The 21,668-nt window shown below is 38.1% G+C and overlaps 1 protein-coding gene across 3 annotated transcripts in view; it reads left to right on the forward strand.

The window, feature by feature from the left end:
* Positions 1–21,668, forward strand: part of nhsl1a (NHS-like 1a) — a 56,779-nt gene that overhangs the window by 15,217 nt on the left and 19,894 nt on the right. The window contains exon 1 of one of the 3 annotated variants that reach the window (XM_026933960.3): positions 1,839–3,315. The exons of 1 other annotated variant lie outside the window; for it this stretch is intronic. In XM_026933960.3, the coding sequence (XP_026789761.3) occupies positions 3,207–3,315 (109 nt within the window). In that variant the 5' untranslated portion in view covers positions 1,839–3,206. Of the gene's footprint in view, positions 1–1,838; positions 3,316–3,413; positions 5,133–21,668 lie in introns of those variants that run through there. One more of the 3 variants, XM_026933962.3, reaches the window with a different exon arrangement.

Here is a 21,668-nt window from a genome sequence, read left to right on the forward strand (position 1 = left end):
TGTCCAGAATTACTTGTGGTTAGTTATGAGGGAGTGATCATCAACTTGTGCTAAGATGCATTTAGGAAATTTCAACTTTATTAATGTTGTAGTCCAGATATTGTCCAGATATGAAAAAATATTCACGTTCGTAGCAAGCACATGGCAAAGTGTGATTATCAGTGTGTGAGAATTCCCAAAGGATTATCCCAAAGGTTCCAAATAGAACTACAAAACTATCCACAGAAAAAAAAAAAAAAAAAAAAGAATATACCTAATGCAATGTTTAGGTGGTTCAGTGATTTTGACATCAGCCAGATGCAGTTAGTTTTCATAGAATAATGGCATAACTCCAAGAATGCATATTTTACAGTGGTGGGAGCTAACATGATAACTTATTCACACACCCTTTTTTTGTATCTGAGCTATTCACATCAAATAGATTACATACTATCCAGTACACTACATTTCAACAAGTGTAACTGTTGAAATGGAAAACTTAATCGCACTGTCAAATTATCACCATTATCACTATGTTCAGCTTGGTTGGTCCTGAATAAGTACAGTCAGTCTGCTTTCTATTTACTGGAAGTGTAGTTTTGCACACAGTTGTAACCAAGCTGAACATAGTGATAATGGTGATAATTTGACAGTGCGATTAAGTTTTTACTCTGGGTAACATGATATGACCATATACAGTTCATGAACAGACCAGACTCCTCGTCCTATACATTCCGTTCTGTGTGGAATAGTCTAAAAGAGTAAGAACCATTATACGTAGTTATACATGTATAGTTTGACTCTTATGTAATCTTACTGAATAATTATAAATGTTTAAAAGTGGAGTTTATTTAATGAAAATGTAAATCAAGTAAAAAGTACAGTTAAATCACAGAGATCACATTTCACTTATCAGTTTGACACTGGCTACGTTTACATGCACATCATATTCTGTTTAAGGTCTATATTCAGATTGCAGCCATATTCCGAATACGATGTTTATATGCATACAGGCATCAGAATATTCCCGTATACATGGGTGTTGTAAGTATGTCTGAGTTGCCATTCCTAAATACCTAGCCTACAGCTAAGCATCTGGTAGCACCCACAATTCCTTGCGGACTGAGCGTGCACATGTATCACCTTTCAGTGGATTTTCTGAATAAGGTGTTTACATGCAACAAATTTCTGATTAGAATAGGCATATTCCAGGGGTGGGAATCGGAATTTGGGGAATCAGAATATTGTCTTAATCTGAATCGGATTGAGGCGTTTCCATGACTCAGTACTAATTAGAATATTGCCAAATTCCGATTAATATCAGAATATTGATGTGCATGTAAACGTAGGCAATGTGACATAAAAGTGTTTAAGAAAATCACTTTGTAAATATATCTTTAAAGGTGATTTTAGAAGCTGTTACATTTCCACTGTCTTTTCTTTACATTTACACCTGTACATGCAAAAGCATTTTGTATCTTTTTCAATAATATTTGATTTGTTAGAAATTAAGATGAAAAGTCATACTAGGAATTTTAAAATAAAGTTTACCCACATGCCCTAGGCCAATAGGACATGTACTTTATGAAAAATAAATATTCCCCTGGAGTGAGAATTCTTTACCCCATAGTGACTAAGATGACACAGCTGGAAGCCTGATCCTAGATCAGCAATCCTGCTCTGAATTACTGTAAATATGTGTTCAAGCTTCTAACTATACAGTTGGCTTTATGAACAAAGTTGAAAAATTTTAATCACGCTTGTCCTGACTAAGACAATAATGAGAATATTATTCTTATTGAGAAGTATTGAAAAACTCAAATATTACTTTGGCTCATGTGTTCTCAATCTATGTATTCTACTATTTTAAGCAAATATCTCTAAACATTACTATTCATTGATGCCTGGTATAAATGAACTGACAGGTCTAAGCCCCCTTTCTTTCAACGATAAAAACCAGAACTGTAAATTTAGCATTATTTTGGTTAAAACAAAAGGATTACAACTTTCCTGTTTACTACGTCTGGTTTTCGGACGAAACACGACATTAACCCAGTAGGACATGGCAGACTTCGAAAGCATGAATGCAGCTGTATATCTGTCTTTAGGACTATGTAATAGTTTGCCCCAAATTATTCTTATAATGCATTATTCAATACTAATGCTTTCATTGTTGAGCTATTTATAGATATTAGATTTTATCCCTCATGGCTAATATCATGACCAACTATCACTGTTACTGAATTTTCCAAATTTCTATGTGGAGAACTGAGATTTAAACCTTCTGTTGTCTTTAATAAATGAAATATTAACAGTTTAATAATAAGCGAATGAACTGGCTAGCAAAAAGCTAAACGATAAATGCAATAAGCCTATGTGTGCCTTTGTCCCAGTCATCTTTAATTCACTTTAAAGCACTTAATCTATTTATAGCATGTACAGGGGCTGTGGTGAAGTGCAACCTTTTGAAGATTAGAGAGGGAGAGGGAGAGAGAGAGAGACTAAGGCAGAGAAAGTCATCTGTTTTCCACTTTTTTTTTGACTGTGTGCTTCCTGTTTATATGAAGCTGTATGATCAGTTATGAACACTGATTGGCTGGCGAGTGTGAGGAAGGGCCTAGTCTTTCAAAGTTTCTGTGTCTCCATTGTCATATGGACACCTGTTGTTAGAGAGAGGACATGGAGAAACTGTTGGCGTCAGGAAGGTGGTGTTTGAAGACCAAACACACACACACACACACACACAAAACCCCACAGCATTGTCTTTCTGTGGGATGCAAATTTTTTACACAGTCCAGCCAGATGGACAACTGAGCAACATGAAGAAATCTGCCTGCCACTCTGCTTTCACTCAACAAATCTCTAGTGATTCTAGCAAGGACAAAAACCAGCAAAAGTTCTCTACCACAGTGGAGTTGCTACCGTTGCCTGTGGATATAAGTATGGAGTTTCACTCTTCTTGCATGTGAACATAAGGACATGATCTGACATAAAGTCTCCCAAGTCTATCATCTACTCATTCTTTGCGGTGTCTTGACTTATGTATCCATGCATAAGCCTTATGGAGTCTTAGCAGAAAACTTAACAGACTGAACTTTGAGCTTTTTTAAGAAATGTTACGAGGAAAGAGAAGTGTTTGGGCAATAAGAAGAACCTTGAGTTGACTGAATTTCTGCAGGGCTGATGTGACAGCACTCTTCATCTCCCAAGCCCTTGGTTTCCTTGACATGTCCTCACTGTCTCAATGTTCTGGACAAATCTTCTTGAGTATCAGTGACCAACTGGGCCCTCAAGAGGATTTTGATGAGTGGGTATTCACACCCCTGCATGACAGAGGTAAGAAGAACATCTCCATAACCGTGTTTGTGATGTCTGACTTGTGCCACAGTCATAGTATATAATATTCTGGGTTTTTTCTGGATATTTAACTATCAATCAACTAAATGCCAGATAAAGCACACTGTTCTGTATGAGATGATGGGTTTTGGACACTTCCTATTCCTTCTGCACAGTAGACACAAACAGAGAAATAGAAACACAACTAAAACATGAAAAAGGTCACATCTGTGTATGCTAGTACCTTTAGTTTTCAGTACTTTAATTTATAGCAAGAACATCTAGTGTGTTGGGTTTCACAGATGATCACAGATGTTTCCTTTTTATGACAAGTAGCACAATGGTCAAATAGTGTGGGTTAATATATCACTTATAAAAACAAAATTAGATCGGTTTAAAAGTTTTCAGTTTACTTTCTGAATGTGATTTTCCCTAATAACTTGTACCCAACTTTTATCATTACAGCTGAATCTAACCTATTTTGTAACCACTAAAAAGCTTTTGGATCCTCTCTGTTAGAATAATCGCCACCCCCATAGCATACCCGCCAACACATTTTTCATGACACATCTGTTACAACTTATTATAACTGCTGTAACAGATGTCATACACTGTCTCTCTCAAATCAGGTCTAGAGACTAAAATGATCATGAAAAAATACACACAGTGAATTAACTTTTAACTTTATTGAATAAAATAGATAATGGTAAAATATGGGTGTAGTTTTCTATGGTTTCTATAGTTTTTCTATATCCACGGGGGATGCAAACTTTTACACTCAACTGCACACCAAAAGAAAAAAAAACTAACCAGCCTCCTATATAGAAATGCTACAACTGGAATTTAGGTCTCTGTGATAGCAAGATGTGACCCTTATTCTGTCCTTTTAACTGTAGGCAAACTGCATTATCTATATTAATATTAACTATATTATCAGATCTATTTATTATCAGGATTATATTATCGGTCATTTTCAACTAAAATCACTGTAGACAGCTATAGGTCATGATATTATAGGATTGGTTTTAAATGACATACTGTTACATCCAGTATGTTATAATGGATTCATACGTAATCCATAGGATTTTCACCACTTGTGAAGTCATTTCTAGAACAATGCTGTGAGATTTCACTACTTCATTGTGAGTGAAAATCCTTATCTGAGGTCAAGCATTGTCTGAATTGGCAGCATTAAAATATCACCCTCTGCATATTGCATTTCCTTCTATTTGTAGGTTTATTTTACTGGCGAGTGGTGACAGCCCAGGATAGTTCTCTTCGGGTCAGCTTTTTGATAACAACTGAGTCTAGGAGATTTGCCTATTTTTGTCAGATGACTTCTCACTGCCAAGCAGAGAACAATCACCCGCGCTGCAGCTGGGGATAAAGTTAAGCAAAATGGAACTCCGGCCACATTTCTGTAGGACTCTGTCTTTCTCGTTCCTTTTGTTTCTTTCTTTCTCCACCTCCATCTTTCTCTCTTCTTTTGTACTTCTATAGGAGTCAGTGCTGTGAAAGTACAGTAGTATGTATGACAAGCTTGAATAACACTACCATAGCGCTTAGCGGAGTTGGCTGACTGCCACAGGAGTGAGCAGCAGCGTGTGTGTTTGTGTGTGTGCAAAAGAAGACCAGGGAGGGGGTTAGAGCCTGTATCTGTTAACTTGTGTGAGTGTGCGCTGGGACGAGAGAGGGAGTTACTTCAGTTGGGACACCAGGCTGTATGAGGGCAGCACTCTCCGAAAAACTCTGACACACTGTTAAAACACTCATACACCCACACTAAGCTGGAGAGGAGACCATGTTCTGTCTGAGAGGTAAGACTCGTTCTTTTAGAAGTAAGCGAGAGAGAGAAAGAGAGTCGGAGATGGACTGCTGAACTTGCAGCAGAAAGCTGAGGGAGGAGGACAAAGAGAGCAGCACTCAGCTGTAGTTGGGCTGCAGTGTTCGGTTTCAGAGTGCTCCCTGCTTCGCTCTCCTCCGCTTCCTTTGTTTTCTCGGGAGGAAACCAAGCTAACGGGCTACGAAGAAAGAGATGGGGGAATAAGTGACAGGAGTTTAGGCAAAGTTTTGCCAGGACAGAAGAGCCTCCAGCTGTTTAAAGGGGAAAGAGATTGTTGTCCTTTGTGTGAGCGTTTCCCAGAGTTCCACACAACTTCAGTCACAGTGCATGCTGTTGCTGTTGTTCTTGCAAGCTTGCAAGAAAGCCAAAGAATGGCAAAGGTTATTTTTTTATTAGATTTATGGCATGACTTTGCAGTGCGTATTTCTTTCTGATGAAATTTATGGAGGGCTCAGCTTTAGTTTTCTTTCAGTGTTTGGTGATGAGCTCAGGTGGCATTTTGACTTTAGTCTATATTCTCTCTCTCTCTCTCTTTCTTCCTCTCTCTGCCCCTGATATTGTGTGACCTTTTCACCATGCACAGTGTAGTCCCTCATGATGTCAGGTAGAAATAATCTGCTCAGCACCATGACCTGGATTCCTGGAGCTCACTCACCTCTCTCACAAAGTTTTGAAGCCCATTAACAATAAAATTAAATTCCATAGACTCAATCAGTATACAGATTTATTTTATGGACCTTATTTAAATGTGTACAATAATATTTTATCTATTTAATAGAGCCATAGCACCTTCTATTCCTGATCTTTCTACCTACAAATCACATTAGGTCCAAGTTAACATTGTTTGTTTTTTTTTTAATTTATTAAAGTTTGGATTAAACCATTCAGGGACCAGCAAAACAGGCTAATAGCACTCAGGCTAAACACATATAATAAACATAATAATTTTGATAATGGTGGGTTGTGATTTTCAGTGCTGTAACTAATTAAAAAAGGACTATGGCTATGCTTCATAGACCCCTGTCCCCTGCTTTGAGAACCACTGAACTGAATGTATGTGAATGGATGCTTGTGCAGGTATCAGCTCATGTGTTAACCACATGTTTACATTTTATATGTAATGTAATATCACAGTAGGGTTTGGCTTACTATACACTTTTAAGCCCTTAAATCTGAAGAGCCCCATTATATAAGATGACTATAAGAATACCATATGAAAATACACACAAGTATTATATTAAGTATTATTTTATTTGCTGTAATTCCTGAAAATGAACATGGCATTGCCAGTCCCTAAACTGTAATCCTAATTTGTATCAAAGAAAACATATTAAAACACAGATAGGCTACATGCATGCACCCAGGGTTTCATCTGTCACGCTATGTGCATAGAGCTTTAGAATCCCAGAGTACTCAATAAAATCTGCATTTTCTGTGCCTTATGTGTAGAGCATATCAGTATATTTGGCACAATTCATCTATAGATTTCTGCATGGTGCACAGATACAGTGATTTGTATGTTACTGGAATTGTCTGCTTTATATTAGCTTATAGCAGAAGTGAAGAGCGCTTGGATGTTATGAGGAAGCAGCCGTACAGGTTAGAACAGGTATTAAAGAGAAGCTTCAAAACAAACCAATCATAAGACCCCTCCCTCCCAACCATCACCATCACCACCACACCTCCTTTACTAAAAATAGTGTGGTTTTGAGATGCTCCTGTCAACCTATCTATACTCAGACAAGCCAGAGGGGGAAAAACAACAGCAATGAAGGCAACAGTGCAGATGGCTATTTCCATAAAGCATGTTTTGAGAATGAGCCTTGTTGTCAGCGGGGTAGTCACTATGTGTGCAAATGTGTGCAGAAGCCCCCTGGCTCTAACTTGACTTGCACCTTTGGAAGCTGTTGTATGGTAAGTGGGGGAGAGTCAAGGTCGAACAGATCTTTAATGAGCAGGAAACTGCATCTGTTTTTCACCTATCTGCTCTTCTGAAGCAGACAAAGCCACAGTGTGGCTTCAGCCAGGAATGGAGATAGTTCTTGTGGGAGGCAGAGGGTGAAATTTGTTTAAAGATTTTTAATAAATGAAGCTTGAAACACACACACACACCAAACCCAGTTGACTGAAACAAATAAACAGTCGTGATTCATTCCAGTAGACTATTCGTTAATCACTTTGTATCCCTTCTTTCTTCCCAGCTTGAGAATTTCTAGACATTTCAGTTGCAGTAACTGGGAAATAGTTCCTAATAGAATAGTTTAACAGTTAAGAATTATTGGCACCCTTCATTAAAATGAGCACAAATTAATAGTGCATGCAATTTGCAAAACACTGCTTTTAAATTTATCACACTAATTAATATTAATTAATATTTGGTGAAGTTGGACAGAATAATAGCCACTACCCTTTTTCTGTAATGTGTAACAAAGTTGGAGTTACTTCTAAGTGGATCTTAGACTCCTTACAATGCAGAATATTTTAAGCTCCTACATATTATGTATACATACATAAGTTTTCCCATGTGGGCTGCCCTCTTCCATTCAGATCACAGATTTTCAGTAGGGGAAAAAAAAAACATTGATTTTGTCCTCACAACTGATTTTTATGTTCATTTAGTGTGTACGGTCATGGTTTTTATCTCGTTCAAAGGTCCATTTATGACCACAACTTATGGCCCAGATTCCAGGCTAGTACCTGGAACTCAATGAAATTGTGGTCTTTGGGTGCACAGGAAAGTGTGGTCATGTGTCTTGTTTTTCTCTTTGTTTTTCTTAACCGTTTATGTAGTTTTTATGCATATAGCATGACTTGTAAAAGTAATATCCATCTCTTATGTGTTAAAAGGTATTTTATTTTCCCCATGGTGATGACAAAAAGAATTTATGTAGAAACTCAGATTTAGGCCCTAGAGAAACAGAGCATGGTCATAGCCAACAATAGTTCCTAGAGGCTAAGATTCTTGAAAAAATATGGAGGAAAATCAATTTCAATATTTTTTGAGGGTCTCAATAATGTTTTTAAGAAAAATGCTATTATTTTATATACTATTATTATTTTTTTAGGGATCAATAAAGTACATCCATCCATTCATCTGCCTTTTTTTGTGAGATAAAAGTAGATTAAGTAGCTTCTCCAAATGCTTGAGTCAAACATTTAATTTATTGGGTGTAATAAGGTGTAATACAATACTTTATAAATACATTTTGGCCTATTGTCTTGAAATGTGACCACACTTCTGGAATTAAAGGTCATTTGAAATGTATAACATGTCTGCAAATATGCTGGTTCAGGTCCTCATGAACTTGTAACCATACACAGACACACCCTTCACAGCTGCCTGGTGTGTGCAGACCCTCCCTAGCATTAGTGGAATTTTGTATGTGATCCCAATGGTAATACTGAGGTTGAGACATTAAGCTTGACTTTCACACATCCCCAGAGATCAGATGCAAAACAAAGGAAGGTCATTCTTTAGGAAGAAAAGAAGAAGAACGCAATGGTCAAAGATGAAAACCTTAATGGGAGTGATTAAGCCTGTCTTGTTAGGAATGTAGGCTATATATTGACTAATTCACAAGTGGGATTGGCTAACTAGAGCTTGGTTACACTGGCTGATTATGAGACTTTTGTTCTTGTTGTTTCTATACTATGATGGTAAGAATTTTAAATCTATTCTCAGTCTTAGTAAGTATTCTCGTAGTACGTGAATCTTCTTGCTTAACCTTCTTATCCTTTAATGTGTGCCCTTTTCCACATCCAAGGCTGCAATCCACATTTGGGTCAGGACAGCTATTTCTATACCGCTCCCAAAGATTTCTCAAGTATACCACAACCTTATCTTTTGAGCTAGTGCTTAAATGCTACCATTGCTTCACTGTAAAGTTCACAATCTTCCCCTTTGGCATACCACAGATATGCATCAGTGTCTGATGAGCTATAGATCATTGTTTTGTCCTACTTTTCCACTCATCTAGTAAAACTACTACTGAGAGGATTGAGATCCACCAGAGTTTTAGCATTGGAATCGAAAGAATGCAACTTTTGGCTAGAAGCTTAGGTTCCATCGCTATAATAAGCCATATTAAACCGCATGTCGTTCCACCAGTATGGCACCAACATTGGCTTGAGTGGCTATATATAAACAAATATTTTGGCATGATGAATTTGTGCTTGCTAATATTAATTTTGTCAATGCACCTTGGCTTAGTTGGGAATTACATATTAGAACAGGGGTGCAAGTCATATGTATACAGCCCGTTTGGTGGTTTGGTCCAGCGTATGGGATGATGAACCAAATATGGGGAAAAACTCATTACAATTTCTGATTTATCCACCAGTTTTCATCTTCTTGCCTTTATTGATGCCCAGATGCAGTTACTAAGTTATCCACTAGAGGTCTTTCTTGGTGTTATTTGGCACCATTTCCCAGTCTCAGTATAACATACAAGTTGATGTACACAGACAGGCTTGCACTGCATAATGTACTGAATGCTAAGTGTTCCAGGAGAAATGGACAACATTCTTCTGGGAAATAAACCAGAAACCCATTCCTCCCAAGAAGTGTTTGTGGCCAAAGAATTTAATATTTGAAGGCACTATGTAACTAATCATGGTAAAAATGTACAGCCAGTATACTGGGCTGCTATGGACAGGCCAGTTACTGACAAAAATCTGAATAGACCTTATAAAACTAATAAGACACATATTATTAATGACAAGTGATTGGATGTATGAAGGCATCTCATTTATGGCGAGATTTTAATCAGTGTGTTCCCCAGCACCAAATGAATTTGCCCCCATGCTTTAAAAGGTTATGACAGAATGTATGACGGAAAGCCAATCATGAATGACTGGAAGCAATGGTAATGAACCCCATAGGCACTATGACCCAGATGACCACTGCGTTTGGTCCTGCAAGTGGTTCTGTTAGAATGAAGCCTCTAGGTCTATGGCAGCCATTGTTGCTCACTCCCAGTCCTTCCATCCTGACGATATGGTTGACTTACTACAATATGTTCAAACTACAGCCAGCTGAGTCTGGCTAGCATGGCCTCTGGAGGCATTGTGCCCCTGGTGCACCTTGTGGGAGAGTCTAATCTCTATTCAGAGTCACTGGGTTGTGTTATTTAGTGGGGTGTTCAGCTTGGTTTGTTATCTACAGCTGACCAAAAATCTTAAGCCATTTAGAAATTCTAAGTGCTAAGTCTAAAGTGAGAAAGGTTTTACTTTCAACAATGTATGCTCTGTTTCAGCAGCACCACATGGTATTTTTCAAAACTTTAGGGATTTTTCAGAGAGTGTATCTAATCTGTTGATCTGCCTCATGAATTCTTTTGCTGTCAAGGCATTAAAATCAAAGAAAACATTAAGGTTTAACAAGTGTTGACATTAGAATCAATGTGAAACTCTTTTTTAATGATACACTATTATATCCATGGTAAAGTGTGCAGCAGCTGTGAAAACTAATATCTCTGCAGCAGTCAGGTTGTTAAAGGCTAAAATTGTCAGCCGGATAAATGGCTTCAAGATGGACTGGGCACAACAATGGCTTTCATAGTAAAGCTCCTAAACTACCCAGTGCTGTTAGAGGGTCACTGCTTGGAATAGAGCTACTTGATTGCTTTTGCTTATGAAGAGATGGAACTGAGTTGATATAGGGAGGGAAGGAGCAAGCTGGAAAAAGCTTTATTCCTCTGAACAAAAAAATATTGCTGAATGATACTTGTGAATTCGCCTTACAGGCACAACCACAGACACATTACATTACAGCCACAAACTGTGTTTGAACCGGTTTTGGGTAGTGGCGTCACCAAAGTACTAAAGCGGTTAGTTTAAATATATTTTCTAGTTATTTTAAGTATCTGGAATCTTATCACTGATTTCACCGCATCCAGTTAACCTCTGGGAGCATGGCAATTTCTAGTTGTCATCACTGGAGGTAAAACTGCAATAGGCAACAGTAAAGGTATGGAAATCTTGCCACTTCAGTCTGTCAAGGCTGCTGCAAGGGAGTCAAAAATATATAATTGTGTTTTCTGCAATAAAACAGTATAAGAAGCAATTGTTTGTCTGGCTTTAATTTAGTTACACTATTTGTAGAGTAGCCATGTAGCCACATATCAAAAAGATAGCTTGAATGTAGCCTTCTGACTTTATAACTATGCTTCAGATAAACTACACTAATCCTTAGTAGATATCACTACTTAATACTCTCAAAATGGTCACACTGAGGGAACAAGCACATATCTAAAGTAGCCAAATATTATTATTATTACTAAACATGCTCAGATTTGTTGATGTTTAGCAATAATGGGATTGCTTTATTTGCTCTATGGAGTGGAGAGGACATAAGTGGTTTTGAGTTTGGCATCAGGGATGAAATTAGGATTTCCCTCCCCATGTTTTTGGCATGTTAGTGCATGGTGGAGCACTCAAATTTCACCATGGCAGACATCCATGGAGCTGAGCTTGGGGTTTGGATCAGACCCTAGATAGACCGTAATCAGTTCTGAGTGTGATGAAATGGCTGATTGCAATATTTCTGGCCAAGATGTGCAAATAAAGTGATGTAATAGGCATGTTATAGGTTTGTTCATATTGTTCTGTTGTATGAGTGATCTCCCTCTGGACCACGGTCAGCAGTTCTCAAGTCATCCTTCAAGCAATGAAATTTATCTTGTGTTTTTGATTCTTACCACAACCATTATGCATTTTCTGTGTGCGAGCCTGTGTGTGTGTGTGTGTGTGTGTGTTCATGTTCTCATGCTGTTGATCCAAGATCCTTGGGGTTGCCATGCATCCAGTTTTCACCGGACAGTCCGGTTTTCAGGGTGTCCAGTTTTTTTTGTCCACTTTTTTGCACTTTTTTTTCCCAGTGGGGAAAAAAACAAAAGCTAAATCGTGTGGTCAGTATGTCAGTCCCCACTGGCAATTTTATTGCAAATGAGTCATTTAGCATAATTGGCTTTTTTTTAAATTAACACACAGTCTTAAAGAGAGCTGCCACAAGCCACAGCGTCTGTATAAAATAATGAAAAAGCACAAAAATGGCCAAGAAGAACACTCCAAAAAGAAGCAAAAATGAAAGAAACAAAAATTCACAATCTTATCAAGACCGTGTTCTTGTTTAAATCTGCATTTGGTTGCATTTCGGACTGTCATGTGTTCAAGTTTCAAGTTTATTTGTTGTGTGCATAAAATATCAGGGACAGCTGTACACTGAAATGCTTGTTGTGAGGCTCAGGTACTATGCTGTATTGCACAACTGTAGAGTACCTGAGCCTCATAGCCAGCATTGTCCCTGATATTTTATGCACATGACAAATAAAAAAAATTAAAAAATAGATAGATAGATAGATAGATAGATAGATAGATAGATAGATAGATAGATAGATCTGTTGGCTTAGTGGTGAGGGGGTTTAGTGGTTTCCTCCAGGTACTCCAGTTTCCTCCCCTAGCCAAAGACATGCGTTATAGGCTGATTGGAATCTCTAAATTGTCTATATTGCAGTCACAGTATGTGAACAAGAGTGCAGAAGGTAGTAAAATAAATAGTAGCTGTGTGCAACATGTAGTGTCTGAGCAGTCGTCTATATACATAGAAGAGTATAGAGGAAAAAGAGTGCTGACTTTTATGAGCTTCTTTTGAAGAACAAACTACTGCAGCTAGTGGCAAGGTCAAATACAGTACAGCTGGAAGAAACTTTAGGGGTGTGTCTAATGGAATATCGAGCTTAAATGTGTGTTTAGACATAGGGGTGGCACGGTTTTGGAAAGATGAAAAGGTGACAACCCTTGGAGCACCATTTAGTGATCACCAGTAGGTGGAGTACATGCTCATTCTTTTCTTGGATATCTATTCGAGGACCTTCACTTTCTGACACCAACAGCCTGTTATTACAAGAAGTCTTGTAAAAGCAACAGTTTCAATTGTCAAGCCTTGTTTCACATATATGTATTTGAAGATGTCTTTGTGTATAACTCCACAGGCTTTAGTTTAGCATAATAGCTAAACACCGTGGAGTCCTAACATTGACAGAACAAGTGCAGGCAAACAAGCAAACTGAGTGAGACCTGTAGCAGTAATCGCTTACTCCAAGTTAACCATCTGCAGTGTGGGAGCGTCTCATTATTAGCACTTGGATGGGGACAGATAATCCAGTTTTACAGATTAGCTGAACAAAGTAGGCAAGCTGAGTAATGCATCCTTTCAAACTAGACTCTCGTGGAGTTGAGCAATATTACTGATCTTATTTTGAATTTTATTTCCTGCTTTTCTCTTTTTGAGCATCTCTTTTTGAAATCTCTAGATTTCCAACTTATTTTACTTTCGAGACAGTAGCTTTCTTGGGAAGGTCTGTGGAGATTCAGAACTTGCTTGGTTTTTCACAGTGTTTTGAGTTGGAAGGTGAACTCATAATTTTGAGGGCTTTTCAGTAGATCCTGAGAAGAAAAGGAGTGGTGAACAGGAAATGGTGAAATGGTTCTCATGGCGCACGCAACTATATTGGAATGCTAAATTTGAGGAACCGGTGTGAACTGGAAGATGATCACATACATAGACTGCATCTCTCCCCAACCAGCAGGGAAATGCTGGAACAGGACCTACTATGAAGATGAGGATGAGCTCTGTCCTCTCTACAGCCGCAAACCAAACAACCTCCAGTCCAAGAACGGTGGCAGCCTCCGTCGCAGGCTCCTCACCTCTAAGATCCACGAGCAGCAGAATAGACTTTGGCATTCCAGACACTGGGATGGATCTCCAGCATTTAAGAGCACTCTGCCACTTCAGAGGCCACACAGCAGCACTTTCAAGCCCATGCAGGAGGACTTTACAGGTAGAGCTTCCAGACACTGCGTCAGCTGGAGCTCATTCAATGCAAGATCTTTTATTCATCATAATTAATGTTTCAGCTAATCCTAAATTCTGGCTCTTAATCCTAAATTGAGGCTGAGAGAGTATTTTTTTTCTCCAAGGCTACGAATTCTCTTATCAGATGGAATTAGAAGGTGTTGATACAGTATGAGCAGGCTCTGGGGCTGTGAAGGTTTTTGATAAGTTTTTTGGAATGAGTACACTGTTTAAGGGTGGTGTATAAAACGAGTGTTTATTTTGGTGCCTATGCTGGTTATTAGAATTTGAAATCTGCACAATCTTTGGCAGGCCAAGACAAGCAAGCTTCTGAGGCAGTTACCAACAGATGCTGTTAAAATGAAACACAGAAATGAGTTTACGTAGATAAACTCGCTGAATAAATCAGGGAGCTTAGGTGGGCATTCTTCCCTTATCTTAGCTCTTCAATCATAGCTTGCTTAAATCTTTTGGTAATCTCTTGCATGTGGATTCACCAACCATTCACTATTCAGTAGAAATGTATAATTCTACATTTAGGATGTAAGGAAACATTCCACTGTCTTTGTACAGTTTATGTGAATGCTTAGCAAAAAAAAAGCCCTGAAATAAAAAAGAACATATTGTAGGCTGCTCTGTGATGGTGTAAGAATTAATATTAATGACTTGACTTAATTTAATGAGTCAGTGAATTATTTAATTAAAATATGCATCATACTGCAACTGCCACATGGAGACTGTGCTTGTGTGACAGATTTTCATGAAATTCCTGTCAGCAGAAGCAGATGCTGATTTCTTAGGATCCTTCAGGCAGGTGGGCATTTTAAATATAACTAGAGCAGGTGTCACTGGGACACCGCACTACCATATATGTTGAATTTTGGGATATTACTGTCATTTAACATCAGTGAGACTGTAGTCATTGTCTTGAATCAGGCCTTTTAAAATCTGTGCACCTGTTCAGAGTTTGGGCTGGTTGATCTAGTTTTAAAACACAGAAGAAGCTCCAGGTTCTTAGCAAGTATCAGAGACGATCACTTTGAGTTAACGGCTCATCCCTCCTGACAATATGGAGACAGATGTCTCTCAAGGGCTGTGCTTCATATACAGAGCCATAGATGTTCATTAAGTTTAGTTTGTTGTGCAATCAAACAGAAGCAACAGCGGTCATTCCACACATTTTTTGTGTTGTGGGCTTTATAGGCTTTATAGGCTATACAGATGTGCACTACACCCTTAGAGGCAGACAGCAGTTGTGTAATTTTCTATATGTACTAGACCTTTCAGATGCTTAGGGTAAATTCCAGAAAAAAAAGAGTTAACAATAGGATGCATGCAATTTAAAACAAACAAACAAACAAAAAAAAACCCCACTTCTTTGCATTTTGTTTGCAACCTTTCCATCTCTCCTGTAGGACAGTCCTTAATTTCTTCCACCAGATGGCACTAGTTCTGTTTTAAATTCAAAATCAAATTCAGCAAATTGATCAAATTCTGTAGTCTGCAATTCGCAATAAACAATAGCAGCAGAAAGCAAAGTACCAGATAAGGTGATTCACAGGAAGCAGGATGTCACCCAGTATTCAGGTTAATTTTGATGCCCTTTGGATGCTATGACTGCAGTGTTTTCCCAGGAAAAGCCCCCACAGTGAGTGAATAAGCAGATCAGCAAAGGATTTTGCACATGGTTCTAGACAGATGCAAGTACTAATACCTATAAAGCAAGCAAGCATGACATGGCAGCTTGTCAAATAACAGCTGGCCTTTCGTCAAATACTTTCATCTAAATAGTTAGACCTTTCTCTTGCATAATTAGATAAAACATTAAGGGAGAAAGACTGTGTGTTTACACATAGTGATTATTTGTTATACATCCCAAAATGTACAATTAAGTCTCCAACATCAGAGAAAATGCAGTCACGGGTCTTAGCAATTGGTGATTAATTACTGTGATTCAAGGCAATTGTGAAAATGCAGCGATGAACAAAGACTGATAAGTTCTGGGGAATAAGAACCCAGCATGATTGGCTGCTTTTTTTTCCTCTCCTGTTGTCATGTTCTGCTTGAGCCAATGAGCAGTCTGCCTAAAGCACAGGGGCTCTGTGAATCAGAAATGGCTCACAGATTGGGAGTCTGCATACTAAACTTATCTGGTTGCAGTGTGTTTACACTTTTTTGTTTTTTAAGTCTTGATTGTTGCATGTCATACACAATTATGTGAGACAGTTATCTGAATGCACATCCAAACCCTTACATATCTTATTTTACCAAAAAACATGCTGATTTCACATGGAATAACAGAACACTGTGAAAATGTAATCAGTCTCAGTCTTGATCACTGGTTTCACTAAATTTGGTCTCTACTACTACCCTACTGAATAAATCATAGAATACTGTAGAGCAGTAATTTTATTCTGCTAGCTTGTGTTTATATTATTTTATTTTAAAAAACTGAGGCGAAATTGTATGAGTAGATAGATTTGTCTATTTAAAATCAGGTTGTAATTGAATTCCCTTCATCTGGCTTTACCAACCACCCAAAATATTGGATAAAAATCTAACGAGAGTTATTCAGTTTCTTTAAATTCAGTTTCTATATATTTTTAAATGGGGCCTGTCTGTTCTTCATCACATTGCCAAATGTGACTGCCAGAATCATGGACCTTAAGTGACGGCTTATAATGCATGTAGCAAGCAAGTTTTGCAGATTGTTTTGGCCATACTGTACATTCCCCCTCCACCACTGGTGCTAGGTTTTTGTATGTTTAAATTTATTAGCCAAAGTGAATCTCTATAGCTGACTCTCAAATTAGAGTAGAAATTATGCTTGCACTTAAACTAAACCTTAAACTGGCACATAAATTCCAGTATTAAAGATGACTCAATCTTGACTTGGGCTTGACTACCAGTTAGCCTTGGTATTGAAATAGTTCACTTCACTACAGTCCTGTTTTATCCAAGATCCACACAGAACCCCACCCTTGCTCATATAATATCTTGTAGACGTGTAAGAGTAATCCCTAAAAGGCTCTGGAATTCTCTGCTGATTTACTGTAGGAGGTCAAATTTCCCATTTAGCTGGAGCCGGCCCAGTTTTGTGACACAGATATTGGCACACTTTTTCGATCTCCTGGCAGGGCAGACATTTCACAGATCAATAAGCCACATATGCCCATGCAGACAGAGTAAAGGCTGGTTTCTGTATTATTAATGTGTTCTGTCTCTGGATTTATCTACTGTGACGTATCAATACTACGCCCTAGTATATATGGAAAACATGTGGAAGGCATTTTATTTACTGTGGGCTTTTATTTTATTTTATTTTATTTTTATCTTATTTTATGTAAGGAATAGAAATCTACAATATAATATTATAGTGTGATTATTTTGCCTTGTAATGAAATGTGCTTTTGGCATGACAAAATATCGGCCTGCACTTTAAACTAGTCTTTTGTTAGATCATGCGGATATGACTTTTTTAAATTAGACAGAACATTAATAAGAAACATTCAGGATTGATTTAGAAGCAGAAAAGTTATTTTTAGAATACTCATTTGCATATATTGGTGTTCTGGTGTATCAATTTTCAAAGACCTATAATGTGATAACATTGTCATTATTACAGTTACAAGAGCTTATAGTATCTCTCAAAAGACTGGGTTAAATTGTATGCATAATTAAAATATAACTGTAGATGCGTGAACCCAGACATCCCAGTGCTTCTTGCATTGCATTCTGTTAGTGATGTTGCAGTGGAGGTGTGCTGTCTAAGCAGCAGCTTGTGTGAAGAGCAGGTCTGCAGTGTGTTCTGCCTGCTGCCTGTACTGCTTTGTCTGCATTGAGTTAATAAAGCTGTGCCTTGGCTGGGGACCGCAGGAGTGGTTGTGGCTCTGCAGTGGTTACGGTGATTTCAACACAAAAACGCATCAGATGGCAACATATGCTTTTTATGACTGCACTTCACAATTATCATCCTATTGTGAACATTTGCAAAATTGGGCAAATTTTTTTTTTTACACTCACCAGCAGCTTTATTATGAACACGATATTAATACTCAGTAAGTCCCCCTTTTACTCTTAGAACAACGTTCATGGCCTGGATTCCACAAGGTATTAGAAACATTGTTGTAAGACTCTGGTCCATGTTGACATGATTGCATCACGTAATTGCTGCAGATTTATCAGCTGCACATTCATGCTGTGAAATCTCCTGTTCTACTACATCCCAGTGGTACTCTATTGGGCCATAAAGAGATCTACATGTTCAGCAAACAATACTCAGATAGGCTGTGGCATTCAAATGACGCTTGACTGGTATTAAGAGGCTGAATATGTGCCAAGAAATAATTCCCCACACCATTACAACACCACCATCAGCCTGAACTGTTGACAAAAGGCAGGTTGCGTCTGTGGATAAACAGTCATGGGAGAAAGAAAGTACACTGTCCTTCAATTCTCTGTTTTTTTTTAAACAAACAAATAACCTCAGATGACAACAACAACAACAAAAAAACAAAACAGATTTCAATATGTAGGCTTTTTTCCCCAAAAAGTAAACCAACATTCAGAAAACAGTTGGGAAAAAAATAAGTACACGGTATAATTCAGTAACATGTAGAACCACAGTTAGCAACATTAACTTGAAGTAAATATTTTCTTTTGGAGTTTGTCAGTCTCTCACATCATTTTGGACTAATTTTGACCCACTCTTCTTCTACAACATTGCTTCAGTTCATTGATGTTTGAGGGCATTCATTTAGGTCTGGACTTGATTTTTTTTTTCTTCTTTAGCCATTCAGATGTCAATTTGCTGGTGTGCTTGGGATCAATGTCCTGTTGCACGACCCAGTTTTAGCCCAGCTTAAGCTGTTGGACAGACAGCCTCACATTTGTCTCGAGACTATTCTGATATAAAGTGCATTTCATCATTGTTTCAATGACTGCAAGTTGTCCAAGTCCTGTGACTCCAACATCCTGTGTGAAAATCCCAGGAGATCAGCTATATCTGAAATACTCAAACCAGCCCATCTGGTATCAACAGCCATGCCACGGTTACAGTGATTCCCCATTCTGATGTTTGTTGTGAACATTAACTGAAGCTCCTGACCTGTATCTGCATGATTTTATGCATTGTGCTGCTGCCACATGATTTGTTGATTGGATAACTGCATGCATGTGTAGGTGTACAGGTGTACTAATACAGTGGACGGATGACCACACACTATTCACTATGTTGCCTCTGACCATTTCCTGTTTCCTTGTATTATAAATATGAAGTATATGACGTATGTGAAATCTTAGTAGACACTGCTATGGGAAAACCACAAACTTCTGCTTTTAACACAGAAGAGACAGACAGATATAATTTTGAACTAGCTTTCAGGTAATGGATTAAAAAAACAGTTAAAATACAGTTAAATACTTGGCTATAAAACAACTGATCTTGGCCATAGCACAATTCATGTGGACCATCATCAATGTTTTAAAAAATGACACACATTGAGGGGGAATTGTAAAAATGTAAAATTCTAGTTAATTATTAGGGTTGTCTAGTTTTAAAATCACCTATTATACACCACCTCCATAGCAGCTAGCTGTTTGCAGATGCTGAACTTCACCAAACATCACTGAAACTACAACTGAAATCATGTGTTTTGGTTAGGACTGACTGTGCACTGGAAAGTGTCTTGTTAATTTAGGATTGAGATACACAGGCTATCACTAGTCACAATGTGGGCATTCCTCCCTAAAACACGGTTACTATAGTAATGACGTCTACATGCATCATTTACGAGTCAGAAACAGTTGTCTTTTGTAGTGTGTAATAGCCGTGAAAGGAGATAAAGCTTCCAAGTGGGTTGGCTTGGAGACTTTTGTTCCTCTGCTGACCATTTTGACATATGACCTTATAAATGTTTGCCATATTAACATCATGGATGCTTTATTGATCAGGAGTTAGCTGAGAGTATTTTGTGAGTAGTTAATACACAGTCATAAATATCAGGTATCAGTGTATCACAAATATGTTATAATTGTCAGTTTAAATCATAATGCATTTCCTGAGGAATGGACTCATGGATGGCCACTACACTAATTGGAGAGGTTTTTGTAGAAGATTTGTGTCTCCAGCATATGTAGAACATACACGTATATGGTTTTGTGCATTTGCTGCCATTTGTGTTCTTTGCGTCAGCACAAACACAAACCCACAATCTCTAATGCACATGCGGCTTTTAGGATTTAACAGAAATAGTGGCTTCTTTAAGTGCCTGTCCTTGCCAGTGTGCCTGCAGTTAGATTGATGAGTGCTTGTTGACCTGCAGGTGACTGATGACATTGGACCTGAATGGCTCTATTGTGCAGAGCTACGGATTGAAGGACAAATGATAAGAGCTTGTTATGATGATATTGTTAGGCCTCACTTGTCTGTCGTCATCACAGAGAGTACCTACTCTCTTGTTAAGGGGACTCCACACTGTATTTGGACTTTTGCATCCAATCAGTTATATGATTTTTCTTGCATAAGAAGCAAGCATTTTCTCAGATTTTTTTTGACTTTCATTAAAGAAGACAATGATGACTTTGCCCTCATGTAGCTATGCAATTGTGAATATATGAATATAAAATCAGCTTTTGAGAATATTCATTTGCATCAGTTAAAGTCATGATTAGGGAACAGGGAACATGTATTTTTTTACACTGAACAAGGATCAGCTTATATTGCAGACATCTTTTGCATAACCACTAAAGAGAAACTGATTTTTGTTTTCAGAACTGATTTCAGTGCAGCACAGTACCGCAATGGGTTGTGTTGTTGCCTCACAGCTCTTGGGCCACAGTTCAATCCTGAGCTTCAGTTACTGTCTGTATGGAATTTCTCCCCATGTCCACTAAGATTTCCTCCAGGTTCTCCAGTTTCGTCCCACCTCCCACAAACATGCCAGTTTGGTTAAGATAAATTGCCCTTTGGGATGAATGTGTGTGTGTGATGCCCTGTGATAGACTGGTGTGCCATCTGGGGTGTATTCCCAGAACAGTACAAAGTGGTCACTGAAAGTGAGTGAGTACTGCATTCAGATGAGTGTAAAATGGTGCTATGTAACAATTATTGCTTACAGCCATATCTTTAATAAAAGAGTTTGTGAAATGATATTGAAGTGCTACTAAACATATGATCTCTATCTATGTATTTTGCTGATAACTTCATGCTTTATTTCATTTTAGTGATTTGAACTTGAAGCCTTGAAGCTATTCTGGGAGCTCATGGTAGCACAACTCCTTACTGTGCTGTTTTTTCCTTTAATTTGTCATCCGTCAACTGTTTTTACAACACGACACACAATAGAAAGCTGAGAAACCCAACTTACCCAGAGGCTTTTTGCCAAAAAAAAAGGGTAATTAAGCAACTAATCAATCTTTTCATTACAAACGTACCGCAGCCATGGATTCCCAACTCGCATGCAATGCCACGTCTTTTGCAACGGGACTGTGTTCTTTAAATTAGTGCCTTTAATTAGGTCAGGCAAGTGGATTTCTCTACCATTCACTCTGCGTATTTTCCTTAGTCACATCATAAGTGACTCCAAATTATTAGAGTTAGTACAATGCAAAGGTTGTCAAGCATCTCAGTGTTGGGGAGCCTTTTGGTAACAGTCA

Source organism: Pangasianodon hypophthalmus, chromosome 10, assembly GCF_027358585.1.
Source record: "Pangasianodon hypophthalmus isolate fPanHyp1 chromosome 10, fPanHyp1.pri, whole genome shotgun sequence".
Taxonomy (NCBI): domain Eukaryota; kingdom Metazoa; phylum Chordata; class Actinopteri; order Siluriformes; family Pangasiidae; genus Pangasianodon; species Pangasianodon hypophthalmus.